This window comes from Trichosurus vulpecula, chromosome 2 (genome assembly GCF_011100635.1).
Source record: "Trichosurus vulpecula isolate mTriVul1 chromosome 2, mTriVul1.pri, whole genome shotgun sequence".
NCBI lineage: Eukaryota > Metazoa > Chordata > Mammalia > Diprotodontia > Phalangeridae > Trichosurus > Trichosurus vulpecula.
In genome coordinates this window covers 1,342,721-1,357,623 of record NC_050574.1, presented here as the reverse complement: position 1 = coordinate 1,357,623, position 14,903 = coordinate 1,342,721, and the positions used below count along the sequence as shown (strand labels likewise).

At 51.2% G+C, this 14,903-nt stretch overlaps 1 protein-coding gene and 1 pseudogene across 1 annotated transcript; one reads left to right on the top strand and one right to left on the bottom strand.

Annotated features, from left to right (window-relative positions):
- Positions 1–14,430, bottom strand: part of LOC118835921 — an 82,769-nt pseudogene extending 68,339 nt beyond the window's left edge.
- On the top strand, positions 4,530–5,084 carry LOC118835920 (40S ribosomal protein S10-like). Its single transcript, XM_036743216.1, has one exon. The coding sequence runs from the start codon at positions 4,542–4,544 to the stop codon at positions 5,037–5,039; it is 498 nt and encodes a 165-aa protein (XP_036599111.1). The 5' UTR covers positions 4,530–4,541; the 3' UTR covers positions 5,040–5,084.
- Positions 14,431–14,903: the final 473 nt, after the last annotated feature.

Genomic DNA, 14,903 nt, shown 5'->3' with positions numbered 1-14,903 from the left:
GCATGGTAGAATCTTCCCAAACTTGTTTCTTATGCCATAGAGATCAAGAAACTGTGGTCACTTCCACAGCATGATGAGGCCTCAGATTAGGATTTCAGAACCACAGTTCAATTAAATTAGAAATAACTAGGTTTTCAACCCAGTATGAATCCTCTTGTATGAGTAAGGTGTGTACTCTGATGTTTAATAAGATATGGATGGTGACTAATGGCTTTCCCACACTCATTATATTTAAAAGGTTTCTCTCTAGTATGAATCCTCTGGTGTTTAATAAGGTTTGAACATTGACTGAAAGCTATCCCACATTCATTACATTGATAAGGCTTCTTTCCAGTATGAATCCTTTCATGTACAATAAGGTGTGAGCAATGACTGAAGGCCTTTCCACATTCATTACATTTATAAGATTTCTCTCCAGTATGAACTCTCTGATGTTGAATAAGATGTGATCGGTTACTGAAGGCCTTACTACATTCTTTACATTGATAAGCCTTCTCTCCAGTATGAATTCTCTGATGCTGAGTAAGGTATGAGTGTCGACTAAAAGCTTTCCCACATTCATCACACTTAAAAGGCTTTTCTCCAGTATGAATTTTCTGATGTTGAATAAGGTTAGAGAACTGGGTGAAGGATTTTCCACATTCATTGCATTTATAAGGTTTCTCTCCTGTATGAATCCTTTCATGAACAATGAGGTGTGAGTAATGACTAAAGGCTTTCCCACATTCATTACATTTATAAGGCTTCTCCCCTGTGTGCATTTTCTGATGCTTAAGAAAATCTGAGCAGTGACTGAAAGCCTTTCCACATTCATTACAACGATAAGGCATATTTCCATTATGCATCCTCTGATGCTTAATAAGTTGTGAGCGGTTGCTAAAGGCTTTCCCACGTTCATTACATTGATAAGGCTTCTCTCTAGTATGAATCCTCTGGTGTTTAATAAGGTGTGAACACTGACTGAAGGCTTTCCCACATTCATCACATTGATAAGGCTTCTCTCCTGTGTGAATCCTCTGATGTTGCATAAGGTGTGAATGACGACTAAAACTTTTGCCACATTCACTGCACTTACACGACTTCTCTCCAGTATGGATTCTCTGATTCTGAGTAAGATGAGAACTCTGTGTCAAGGTTTTCATACATGACTTACATTTATAAATTATCTCTCCAAAATGAATGCTCTGAACAACAATTAGATTTCTGTGGTCACTGAAGCCTTTCCCACATTCATAACATTCACAGTTCTCCCTAGGATCAATCTTCTGATGCACAGGCACTGGTCTCACAAGTCTCTCCTGGCTTCCTTGCCTCTTTAACTGGTTCTCACATTCTCTGTCATTCCCCCACATGGAATAGCAAAGATTAACCCTTCTGAGTCTTTCTATTATCAAGTCCTGGGATGATTCATTCTCTGCAATGGCTTGCTTTATCTCAGTCCTTGAATATGAGTCTGAAAGAGATTAAAATAAGTTGTCAATATCCACCTTGCCCTGTGATTGGAGAAAGGAAACTACTATAGTGAAAATGTGGCAATGCAACTAAAAATGATGCCCAAAGGCAAGAAGAATTCAATAGTGAACACCATTAGGTGTGTCTGCATTTTGGGGTAAGAATGGAAGTTGGCAAGAAATAAATGAAGAAGCCAAAAAGTCGAGGAGGGTGGGGGGGTGGCAATTCATATGCAAGGTGAATACAGAGTGTTGGGGAAATCCTCTAGGAGAAGCAGAATGTGGAGATTTGGAGATAAAACTATGGTAGGACTGGGTTTCTAGGCTCAAAAGACTCAATAATTTAAGGAGAATAGGAAAGGAAGTACAAGGATCAGAAAGGACATTATGAATCCAGGACTCAGGCCTTCATCAATTCATGCCCATAAGCCACACATCAGTATGGAAAGAAAGCACCATGTAGCAGAAGGAGGCCTAGGTTTGGGTCAGAAGTCCTATATTCAAATCCTAGCCCCATGACCTCTGAGCTCTGGAATCTCAGACCAAACTCTTATATGTAAAATTAATAGAATTTAGAGGAAGAGAGACCTCAGCTTCTACTGGGAGAAACTCCCTGTGTTGGTAAGCAAAATGGGCTCCTTAGCACTTAGTTCAACCAAGTGCCCTTGAATAGTTTGGCTTTTGTTCCCTTTGAGTAATTTAGTGTATTTCATTGAGCCTTACTAGGTGCTAAGCCCCAGGCCCAAACCCCTATTAGGTGTAAAACCTTAGTGGGTGTGGATTGGCAACTAAGGAGGGGCCCAAGGTGGGGCTAACTCCAGGGAGGGCCTACTTCACATGTCTGGGAGAGCAGAGGCTCTTAGACCACATGGGCTTAAGTCACCTCTTTGTGACGATTCTAGGTCACGTGGGTGAGTCGCATGTGTGACTCAACCCTGACCTGAAAAAGATATAAAAACCAGGGGTTGGCCTCCTCTTCCTTGGAGCTCATTCCCGCAGCAGTGGTGGCACGCGCATGACTCTGGGCCAGCCCTTGTTCTGAGCTCCCAGGCTGAACCTAGATGCTGGTAACTATGAATCTGTATTGGGTCTGTCTGTTGATGTTTGTACTTTGTTTGTAATTTGCTCTGAAGTTCTGGGTGCTGGCTTTTTCCCCTGAACTAAGTGAATGATATTTGTATGCTGAATTAAAGTAAGCTTGTCAACCCCTTCACCTTGCTTTCCTTAGTTAAGCAGATCAAAAGAACCTATGCTGTTGACAGCTTTCCGGGTGCTGGCTGTGGGTGGATCTTACACCCCCACAGAAGCTGCTAGCCGGATTGTTGAAACACTCCCTACTTTAACATACAGGACAATTGTCTGTTCAGAACCCAGCCCCTCCTGAGCCAGCACAACTTTCACTGTTATTAAGTTCTTCTTGATATCACATTTGAATGTCCCTTTGACACCTTCACTCACTGTTTCTAGTCCTCTGCTCTGGGGTTAAACAGAACAAGCCAGTACCTCTTTCTAATGACAGCCCTTTATCATGTCACCCCTGAATCTTCTCTTCTCCTGGCTGAACATCCCTGGCTAAACATCCCTGGCTCAGGTCTGTCAGTCAGTTTTCAGAGGATATAGATTCAAGGCCCTGAAGTGGAATAAGATCAACTCCATCCTGGTGAAACCTTGACAATCTGAATCAATATGACAACCATATAGCCATTGGTGAAACAAACTATCTGAGAATGTAAACAAAGGAATTGCTGTTCAAAGATGTCCCTGCCCCACACACACACACACACACACACTCTCAGAAAGTGCATATATAAAAGTGCACAACTGTGCCATATAAATAAAAGGAAGAATGTCCGGTGCTACCTGATTCTATTTCCCCTTGTTTCAACAAGTAAAATCTGTTCAGCTTAGTGACTGGTGAAGAGGGAATTCATTACATAGAGACACGGTGACATCCAACAAGCTACAAACAAAGAGTGCTCAAGCTCAGAATCAGCTGATCTTGGTGAGGGAAGTCAAAGCCTCTAAGAGTGACTCCACCAAGTCCTCCTCCAATATGGGCCTCGTGGAAGCCACGTGGGTCCTTTCTTTCTGTAGGGATGGTGGCAGACGGGTAAGAAATGGGGCAGAATCTCCTTCTAGACCGTCATCAAAGCTGAATATGAGATTTTGTCTAATAGCCTACAAGTGGACATGTTGCTGGAGAAACCAAACGACACCCATAATGACACTCTTGCCCTACATGAAGCTGCTGAACAGGAGGATGGCTCGCATGGGGAGACAGAGAAGAGTTGGTAAGGTGCTTGTATTATGTGCCCAGGGGCCACAAAAAGCAACTTCAGGGGGCACCGCAGTCCTAATGAAAAGTGCTTGCTCCAAGACTGCCATGCCAATAATGGCCGCTTACGTAGTAATCCAGTAGTGGTTACTGAGTGGCTACAAAATCTACAAATGACCTAACAAGACTTGACAAGTCAGTCAGCAGACATTAAGGATTTATGAACAGGTGGGGAGAAAGAAATGGGGAGGTTTGGTTCAGAAGAAAGATGAGCATCCCCAAAGACTTGCAGATGACACTGAAGCCTCGAGCCCCATTCCAGTGAGAGATGAGAAGGGCTTTAGAGGCTTTCAAGTCCAGTCCCCTTATTTGAATGAAGCACAGAGAGGGGCACTGAGCTGCCTTCGGCCACCCAGCTAGTGTCTGAAGTAATGTTTGAACCCAAGTCTTCTGACTCCAAGGCCACTGTGTCACACTGCCTCATCTAAGCAATACTTTCTTTGAACAAAAAACCCCCAAACATTGCTAAGTGCTGGACACAGTGAACACCGAATAACACCACAAAGAGTGAAATGAGTGGAAGTCATTGTGACTTGTGACCGGTGTAGGAGTGATCACTGAATAAACCACCTGTAGAAGCAGGTCACTGCTGCATCTGAGCTCAGACCAGAATGAATAAAAAAAAAGTCATAAAGATGAGAAAAAAGCTGTGGCATACAAATGAAACAATTTAACCTGGAATTTAAACTTAAAAATAGGATATGAGCCTTTCTAGCCCGGGCTCCGTCTAGAGCAGCACCCGCTGCACCGCCGAGATGTTGATGCCCAAGAAGAACCGAACTGCCATCTATGAACTCCTTTTTAAGGAGGGAGTGATGGTAGCCAAGAAGGATGTCCACATGCCAAAGCACCCTGATCTGGCAGACAAGAATGTGCCCAATCTCCATGTCATGAAGGCCATGCATTCTCTAAAGTCTCATGGCTATGTTAAGGAGCAGTGTGCATGGAGGCATTTCTACTGGTACCTCACCAATGAGGGCATTCAGTACCTCCGGGATTACCTTCACCTGCCCCCTGAGATTGTGCCTGCCACACTCCGAAGAAGTCGTCCTGAGACAGGAAGGCCAAGGCCCAAAGGTCTGGAGGGCGAGCAACCTGCCCGGCTTACTCGGGGTGAAGCTGACAGAGACACATACAGACGAAGTGCTGCTCCTCCTGGTGCTGACAAGAAGGCTGAGGCCGGGGCTGGGTCAGCAACAGAATTCCAATTTAGAGGTGGATTTGGTCGTGGACGTGGTCAACCTCCTCAATAGAAACTGTAGAGATATGTTTCATATTCAATAAAATTTGGGAAAAAACATTAAAAAAAATAGGATATGAACAAGAGAAATGAGATCAGCTGCATGCCCTCTGACCCAGCAATGCCATGACTAGGCCTACACTCCAAAGTAATCAAAGAAAGTGGAGAAAGACCCAAATGTACAAAAATATTGATAGCAACCCTTTCTATGGTGGTCAAAATTTGGAAATGAAGGGGCTGTTCTCCTTCAGGGGGACAGCAAAACAAATGGTGGCTTGTAAATGGAATAAATTTTTGCTGTGTCATAAGAAATGGTAAAATGGAAAATTAGGAAGACATCTATGAACTGATTCAGAGAGAAGTGAGCAGAATGAGAACTTATAAACAAAAACAACTCTGAAAGCCCTTAGAGCCTTAACCAATGCAATGATTAAACCATGAGACCAAATGAATGAAGAAGAAACATACTATTTGCCTCCCGAGAAGGGATGCACTCAGAATACAAGAGACATCCATGTTCAGACGCAGCCAATGTAGGGATCTGTTCTGCCAAACTACATACATATGTACTGAGGGATTTGTTTTTCAGGTTTTGTTTTTTAAAATTTGCTGGGGGTTGGTAGATGGAGGGACAGATTAATTTAAAAATATGTGTTACTTGCAAATAAATGGCATTGGCCCTAACTATAATTATTTAAACTATATGTTTAACTGTATAAATTAATAGCCACAAGGAGATCAGAATAGCCCAGAAAGCACCTTAATCAGTGAACATCTGGTTTATTAGACAGACAGAGAGAGAGAGGGAGAGAGAGGGAGGGGGGGGGGAGAGAGAGAGAGAGAGAGAGAGAGAGAGAGAGAGAGAGAGAGAGGATTGTTTATAAAATCTTACAAAGAAGGTTATGGCTAATCATGACTACCATCTTACTAAGCAGAGAGAAGTGGTGGAGAGTAAGTGCCTCTAAAGAAAGTGAAGGATGAAAACAGAAGGACTGTCAACAGAAGGGAAATGGAACTTTTTTCTTCATTAGGATGGTGAAAGCTCCAAGGACATTAAGAGGCCCCAGTCACAGCCCCAGATGTGTTTAGGGAAGAGCAGTGACCACCAACCCAAGGCTTCCTCCTCCATTGATACAAACTCTTCCTGAGGAGTCATATATGCACAAATGCAGGACATTCTCAAGGAGGGCATCAGTAGGAACAAGCAGGTTTTCTTCCACAAACATTCAACAAGGAACCACAGCATCTTGACCATCTTACAACTAACTGAAAAATGTAGAGAATATCAGGTCTCATCGTACAGACTGTTTCTTGATTATAAAAACCAAACCAAACCAAAACTGACTCAGTAGAACTGACTGAGCCTTCCCAATGCACTTCCAGAGCAAAGTGTCCTGTATCCATACATCAAGTTTGTCCAAGATTCCTAGAAGACCTAAGAGCAGAGTAATCCTGTTCGATGGCCCTCTGATAATCAACATGAGGTGTGACATTTGCCAGGAAGCTGTATGCTGGCCCTTTTGATGGAGGACATGCAGAAAAGAGGCCCCTGTCTGGGACTGCTTCAAGCCCCACAATTCTCTAGGAGCCCCAGGAAGAGACATGGGGTCACCCAAAGTAATATGAACTGTTCATCAACACAGGAAAGACCAAGTGGGTGAAGAATGGCTGTGGTCCAAATTTCAACATGCATCTGAATGGACTTATGCCTGTGGAGCCTGCCCAACATTACACAAGCCTGTCTGGGCCAGATAGGACAAATGGACAATTAGCTGGGCCAAGAGATGTAAAGGAGAACAACAGGCTAGAAAGATTTCAGGAATCGACCAGCCCCAACTTCCCCTGAAGGCAAAGGCCCATCTTTTCAACACTAACATCTTACCAACTGGGCCACACATCTCTAAAGAACCGAAGAGGAGTTTCCCAATATGAGCAGTGGAGACATGTACACTGGGTGGGAAACCATGAGGAGCCCTGAGGCACAGACTATTTGACAGGAAGAAGAGGGACAGGCAGGGATGACAGGACAGCAGAGCAAGGAAGGCCTTCAGCACAGTGGGCGGACTCCATATGGCAAGCTTTTGGGAGAATATCGGCTAAGAGTCATGCAGGCTGATGACATCCCAGAGGTCACAGATTCCGGAGGAAAGATGAGGACCAAAGAAGGAATAGGCTCTTTGCTCAGGGGTGGATGGATGGCAGAGACTGACCAGCAGGAAAGAGCACGGCTGCCCAGCTCTCCTCCCAGAGGCGTCTCAAACTCAGCGAGTCTAACCCAAGCACACTAAGCCTCACAGTGGCCCACACCTCTCTCTTCCCACTTCCCTCCAACCTTCCACCCCAATTCCCACCTGGTCCCCCTGCATGGTAGTCTCCCTCAGCAGTCTCTGGCCAGGATGGCCTTTGGATGGTCTCTCACCTGACAGCACCTTCAGCCTGCTCCCTGCACATGAGAGCCACTCCCCCCACCTTGGACTTTCCCACTGCCTCCTCTTCCCATGGAGCCGGGGATTGGCTCCTGGGATGCAAGGAAAGGGAGAAAAGCCACGCCACAGCTTCTTCAGTCAAGGCAAAGGTAGGTCTCTACTCTAGGGTCATGGCTAGGAAGGGCAGAAAGGGAGGAGCCTCAGATGGGGAGTAAGGTTGGAAAACACATGGATGAAGGTCCTGGAAGGAGGAGAAATGAGAAGCTAGAGAGGAGAAGTAATTTGGAGGGAAGTTCAGAATTTGGGATCCCTGAGGGCAAGATCCAAGATGGGATAAGGGGAAAGGGAGAGAAGTGTGGGCCTGAAGGAGGCCAGAGGTCCATGGGGTGGTAAGTGAAGAGGGCCAAGCACTGAGTTCCCTGAGGAAGGATGAAGAAGGACCTGGAGGCTGCTGGGTGGCCGCTCCAAAGGTTTTACTCCCTCGCTCCAACCAGGAGATCACAGAAGGTTTGGAAACTGGCAGACCTGTTGAGGAAAGAGATGAGAAAGACAGTTAGAGCTGATGTCCCAAGAGCTAACCAGCCCCTGGGGCCTCAGAAAAGGAGCCCTGGGCACTGCAGAAGAAATCCTCTTTCTGGAGCTCTGGACAGTCTGCAGAACAGCTCCGAGGAGGCAGAGGATCACAGACTAACCCATCTCAAGCCCCACATGCATCCTTCCTAAGAGACTGTCCAGCCTCCCCTTGGACAGAGCTCAGGGTCAGGCCTGGACCTCCCTGCCTCCTGCTGCAGGTCTGGCCCTTAGGGCCCAATCCTTCCTCCACCTAATGGCTATCATGTACTTCCCAAATCTTCCCTTCTCAGGCCACGCCTTCCTCCTCCTATGGCATGGGCTCAAGGCCCCTCTTAGTACCTTATCAATGTCCTTTTAAACCATGGGGCCTGGAACTGACCACAGTCTTCCAGGTGAGGTGGAACCAGGGCACAGGATGGTGGGACTCTGCCCTAACTCCATTCTAGCCCTTCCCAAGGCAGCCCAAGACCCCAGTCACTGTTTTGGCTGCTACATGCCACTGGTGACTCCTATGGAGCTCATGGTTCACTCAGACCCCCAGATTCTTTTCAGAACAATTGCTACTGATTCCTGCCCCCCCCCATTTTAGACTGAAGAAGGTGCTCGAGTGCAAGACTTGACCTTTGACCAATGAGATTCACCCCCATGCTCTAGCACCAGCCTGTCCAGATCTTTTGGGATCCTGACTCCCATCCCCCTCGACCCTTCCTATGACCATCTTATCCAACCTCTCCATTTGACAGCTAAGAGAAGGCAATGAAGCCCCCTGACCCAGGACAGTGACAAAGTCCTCTGCCACCTCTCTGGGCCGACACTCCCTCAATGGGTGGGAGGACCCCAGCACTGGGAGAGCAGCCAGGTCCCCCAGGGTTAGAACTACCTGGAGCTCTGCTTTGAGGAGTCCTGCTCAGAGCTCAGATAGAGCTCTTATCTGCCCACATTAGGGGCTGGGAACTGAGCAGGGCTGCCAAGAAGCCTCAATAGTGAAGGGCTCTGCTGGCCTCGGGGGTAGCGGCAGCTGGGGCAGCTAAGGTGCCATCCCAGGGCTGAACCTGGGGGCCTGCTCTGGGCCATCCAGTGTCTCCTTCAAGACCCCTGGGCCAGGGGAAGGTGGGCCAGCTACCAACGTCCCTGGGGTCAGGACACAGAGATGGTGAGGGACACCTGGGGGCAAGGGGCTTCAGGGCCATGACCCTGGAATAAAGGAAAGGCCCCTCCCAGGTGAGGTCTTGGGTTCAAGTCTCTGCTCCATGGCTTATGAACCTTGAGCACATCTCCTATCTTTGCTGGGCTCCACTTCCCTAGTCTGTGAGAGGCAGGCACTGGGCTTGATGACGACAGCGCAAGAACCCCAAGACCAAGAGCAGCTTAGCCTCTAGACACCCACTACCCTGTCCCCAGGAAGCAGATGGGCAGATACTGGATTAAGGGACTGGAGAGATGCAGGGAGAAGCCTCCTTACTCAGGGAGACCAGGTTCCAGTAGGTCTCCAGCATCACGTCCCGGTACAGCTGCCTCTGAGAGGGGCCCAGCCGCCCCGACTCCTCAGGGGTGAAGTCCACAGCCACGTCCCTGAAGGTCACAGGCTCCTGAAACATAGAGCACAAGCCTGCTGGCTGGGGGACAGAAGGACAGAGACCCCCAGGGGCCCTGGACAGGGCCAGGCTGGGCTGGGGACCCAGGGCTTTTTACCAAGGGTCTCCTGGGGAGGGGAGTGGGGTCCAAATGCAGGAGATACCATAGTCTATGCCTTGAGGGGCTGATGGTCTTCTTGGGGAAAGGGAGACTCAGCTGTGGAAAAGACCAGATCAGGATGGATACACAGACCATGGAGGCCATGCAGTGCCAGGGGCCACAAGACCCTGTTTATTCACGTGGACTCTGCTAGCTACTACCTGCATGACTTGGGGGCAATCCCTGGGCCTGTTTCCTCCAAGGCTCCTGTGATCCTGACCTCTGAGTTGGGCTGGCAGGTCCCAGGATGCTGCCCCTCCTGACTGTGTGACACTGGGATGGTCACCTGTCCTTACTGGGCTCCCCTCTCTGACCGACAGCATTGCGGGGATGAACCTGCCTCCCTGTGCTGCACTGGGTTCCCTCTCCAGTGGCAGCACTTTGGGCAGGAAGCACAGTCCAGTGACAGGGGCCCCTGCTCTACGCCAAGCCTAATGCCAAGCTAGGGAATCAACGAAAGGCAAAAAGCCGGTCTCCGCCCTGAGGAGCTTCCCGTCTAATGGGGAGACCCCACACAAACTCCCTACGGTGTGAATGGATGGTCTCTTGAGGGCAGGCGGTCCTGGCAGGGGTGGGAGCAGGGTGTGGGAAAGGTCTTGGGCAGAAGTGAGGTTTCAGCAGGGATGTTAAGGAGACCAGGGAGGCTAGGAGGCAGAGATGAGGGGGTACCACAGGAGGTGCCCCAAAAGAGGAGGGAGGAGGAGGAGGTCACAGTCACTGGTCTGTGGAAGGGGTGGGATGGGAACGAAGGCTCCGAAGCCTGGAATGGCAGGAAGAGGCCAGTCTGAGAAGGGCTTGGGTGTGACGAGGAGCATGCCTCAGTAAAGCGAGGGGGCTGGACCAGCCAGCCCATAGCCGTGACACCACGGGGAGAACAGCCCCCAGGCCCTCCCCAGGTACCCACATGCCCCACCTTGCAGTAGACAGGGACAGGGGGTCTTCCTCTAGGCCCAGCCCTAATTGGTAAGTAGGGAGGGCGGCTCCCAGCCAAGCCCATCCCCAGGAAAGGGATCCCACAGCTGGGGCACACGGTCTGCATTTTAACCCATCAGGACCTTGTTCTGGTTCAAGATTCCTGGGACCATGACCTTGCATAGTCTTGAGGTAGAGAGAGGTCTGAGCATAGGGCCCCACCACGGCACACATCTCTCTAAGCTTTAAAATAACTTGCAATTGCCTCTGGGGAGGGGAGGGATGACAGGGGATGTAAGGTCCGGGGTCAGCTGGCCCCCCGGGAACCCATCCTGAGCCTCACTGAGTCTCCTCTTCTGACAAATGATGACCCCAAAGACCCCCTCCACCTCCCCGAGACAGCGCTGCTAAAAGCACCCTGAACAGAGATGGAACACAGAAGCCGGTGTTGTTCACCATCACAACGGTCAGTAGGCCCGTGTCCACCCTGAGGGAGGCCCAACTCACCTGGGGAGCGGCTCTCGGGGACCCTCCCCCCTCCTCTTCTGGGGGGTGGGCTGCACCCTCAGCAAGCAGAGCTGGGGGAGGAGAAGGGAGCCGTGAGGGAGAGAGGCCTCAGGCCTGGCAGACTGCCCATCAGAGGAGGGAGCTGTGGGCACCACCCTGCCGTGGGGGGAGGCTGCACCAGCTTGAGCTCCTAGTGGGCTTCAGGGACAGAGCTCATCCTGGGTGTGGGAGCAGAAAGGTTCCTGGAAGGGAGGAAAGAGGGAGCTGGGGTCCAATCCCAGCCCCCAAACCTCACTGGCCAGCTGTGGCCACATGTGGGAGCCAATGGGAGGGACCCTGAGAACCAGGAGCACAGCCAGCACCCGGCCTGCCTCCGCAGGCCACCGCCATCACTTACAGAGGGCACAGCCCTGCTCCTCCCCAGGGAGAGCCCAGACCCGGGTCCTCGGTCTGGACGAGAGGCATAGCCCCCTGCCCTGGGGGATGCTTGAAGGGCCTCCTGGGGCTCCGGGGAACAGGACAACTTTGACTGCGATCCCCCAGAGGCTGGCAAGGCCAGGCCGGGAAGATTCCACCAGAGCCAGCGGGTCCCTGCTCCTCTGCCAGCCCCCTCCCTTCCCATCCTGATGGGTTCAGAGGCTCAAAGGCCTCTGAGATCATGGAGGCCAGGGGCCTCCTTTTACAGCAGGGGAAGCCAAGGCTCAGCCAAGGAAAAGGCTGTGTCCAAGGTGACAGAGGCGGGACTCGAATCCGGGCCCCTTCTCACCTGCCTCCTCCAGCATTCGGCCCACCAGGGCTAGGCCGTCCTCAGCAGGGGTTCCCGGTGGTCGGCCGATCTCTCCGCAAGCCCTGGGTCCTTGGCCTTGGCCAACTCCTCTGGTCCGCTGGGGCCCTGGTACTGGCAGAGGGGGAGACGTCAGCAGGAGGGAGTGGGGGCGGGGGGTTCTGAGGAGGCGGCCATCTCCTGGGACATAGCCCACCCCTCCCCCTGTTTACCACTGAGCACTCCAGGAGCTGGCCCCAGGAGGCTGTAGTAGCAATTAGATTTAAAGATCTTTCCCACCCATTAATAGGCTATTGTGATCTGATTACATCACAGGAAGCCTAATGACAGGAAAAGGAAGTTATGTCACAGGAAATGCTGAGAGAGAGAGAGAGAGCGCGAGAGAGAGAGTGAGCGCACAGTTATGGCTGCTAATGGCCACTCTCGTGATTGTCAGAACTGGGCAGGCTGACTCAGCTGTACTGTGAGTCTGTTTTGGGGAAGACCCCAGCAGGGGGTCAGAGGGGTTTTGGGATGGCGAGGCTCCAGGCTGTGATAGGGTGTTTTAAGTTCCTTGCTGTTATGATGAAGTGGGCTGACTGGCTCTGGGAGATGAACGTTTGGTTATGGGTACGGTTCTCTGGTGTCTGAATAAGTGGTACACTTCTTTTACCTTCTTTATGGAGAGTCTCTAGTACTTTGTGATACAGAACTACACAGGTAGAGTCATGATTATCACTGATGCTGTGTTTATTGCCTGTTTCAGAGGCCCACACAGGGACCCTCCAGGCACCGGCGTGGGTCCCCCTGATTACCCCTCAATAAAGCCCCAGAGGAACAGAAAGGGAAGACAGAGCTCTCTCTGCCCAGGATCACCAGTGGGCCCAGGGAGGCAGGGCAGGGCTGGGCCCCGGCTCCTCATCCAGAGGAAGAGAATGAGGGTCAGTGGGGTTCAGCCCCTGACCCAAGGAGAGGGTCGCATCCCAGCCCCTGAGCCCTCAGCCTCTTAAAAGTCCAAGGAGGTGAGTGAAGAGTACAGGCATCACTGCCCCATTTCACAGAAGAGACGAGTGAAGTTCAAGGGGGAGAAGTGACCAGCCTAGGCCCGTACCAGAGCCACATGTCTGGGTTTCTTTTCGAAGCTGGGTCTCTCCTGCCCTGACTCCTCTCTGCTGCATGGATATGGGAGGAGCTCTGTTCTGGGAGTCTTGGCTGGATCTGGACGAGGCCTTGGCCTCTCCCAGTCTCAGTTTCCCCATCTGTGATCTTTATGGAGCCTGCCCTGCCAAGGCTTTTGTGAGGAAAGCTTGCTAGCCCTGAAGGTCCAGAGAAGGGGGTGGGAGAGCGGTCCGGGTCTGGGCAAAGACCTCACTATTTTAGAGAGGACAGGGAGGGCACACAGGAGGATGAACACATTCTTTCCCAGGATGGAGTTTACAAAGCCCTCCCCAAGATGGGGCCATTTGGGAGAATGTAAGGTCTCCACGGGTAGGGTCTGGTTATGTTTTTGTCTCAAGATCCTGGCCCCAAGCATGGCCAGTAGGTGCCAAATCAGTCCTGGGGGGAGTGACTGCCACCCACCCCCCAATCTCAGCTCTTCCCTAAGCAGCTCCAATGGGGAGGGAATGACAGTGCCGTGTAGTGGTCAGCTCTCAGTGCAGCCACAGGGCCTTTACCTGTGGGGCCCAAACAGCATCAGGGTCCTTCCTGGCTCCCAGAAAGCCCTGAGCAGGCGGCAAGGAGAAAAAGCAGCACTGACCCTTGTACCAGGGTGGTGGGCTGCCCAATGTCCTCCGCAGGGCTTCCCCCAAAGGGCCCAGGAAGGGGCAGGAAAATCAAGACAGGGATGGGGGGAGGCGATGGAGTGAGCAGAGAACCAACCCCCAAACACCCAAGCTCAACGAGGGTCAATCGATTCATCTATGGGGAAGAGGCCGAGATCATCAGGGACATGGTACCCAACCCCCCTAGCAACTGGTGACGTCACCAGCTCCAGCCCTACACTCTGCCCCACTAGCCCTAGCAACCGGTGATGTCACCAACCTGCCCTATATACTCTGCCCCAACTACCCCTAGCAACCGGTGACGTCACCAGCTCCAGCCCTACACTCTGCCCCACTAGCCCTAGCAACCGGTGATGTCACCAACCTCCCCTATATACTTTGCCCCACCAGCACTAGCAACCGGTGACGTCACCAGCTCCAGCCCTACACTCTGCCCCACCAGCACTAGCAACCAGTGACATCAGCAGCCTCAGCTCTACACTCTGCCCACCAGCCACAACAACCGGTGACGTCACCTGTCCCCATCCTTTCACTCCACTCAAAACACTTCTTCCTCCCCAACTCGTGTGCCCAGCCCGGGAAACAGAGGTTGGTTGGGGGCCAGAAGGCCCGGGATGTTAAAGTCCACACCTACCGGATAGAAAAGCGCTTCTCTGCGTCGTGAAAAAGAAGCCACCACAGGTGGACTGCCACTCAGACAAGGCTTGTAACAGTGGAAGCCACTTGTAATGGCGGACGCGGGTGCCTGCCCAGCCTGGCCTCAGGAAGCATAGTGCGCCTGCGCCTAGGACAGGCTGGACTACAAATTCCAGAATCCTTCAGGATTCCCATCCTTCTCAGCTTGATCTGTTGCGCATGTCTAGAGTGGCTAGAATGCGAGGGTGAGGCAGAGTAGCCTCTTAACCAATCAGATTCAGGCTGCCTAGGATGGCGTTGCGTCTCCATGGCTACAGTTCCTCCTGGGACCTTTGTTCTCTTAGCCTGAGGCTTGGGCTAGGAGGGCACGCTTAGAGATCTTCCAGTCCCAGAGAGACAAGGATCCTGGCTGAACACAGAAGCCTCAGGGGCTCTTAGAGATCATTCAGGCCAGGACCTGAGCTCAGGCAGGTGCTACTATTATCACCATTTTACAGATGCGGAAGTCGAGGCAGACCGAGGTGACCGGCTGACAAGTGCCT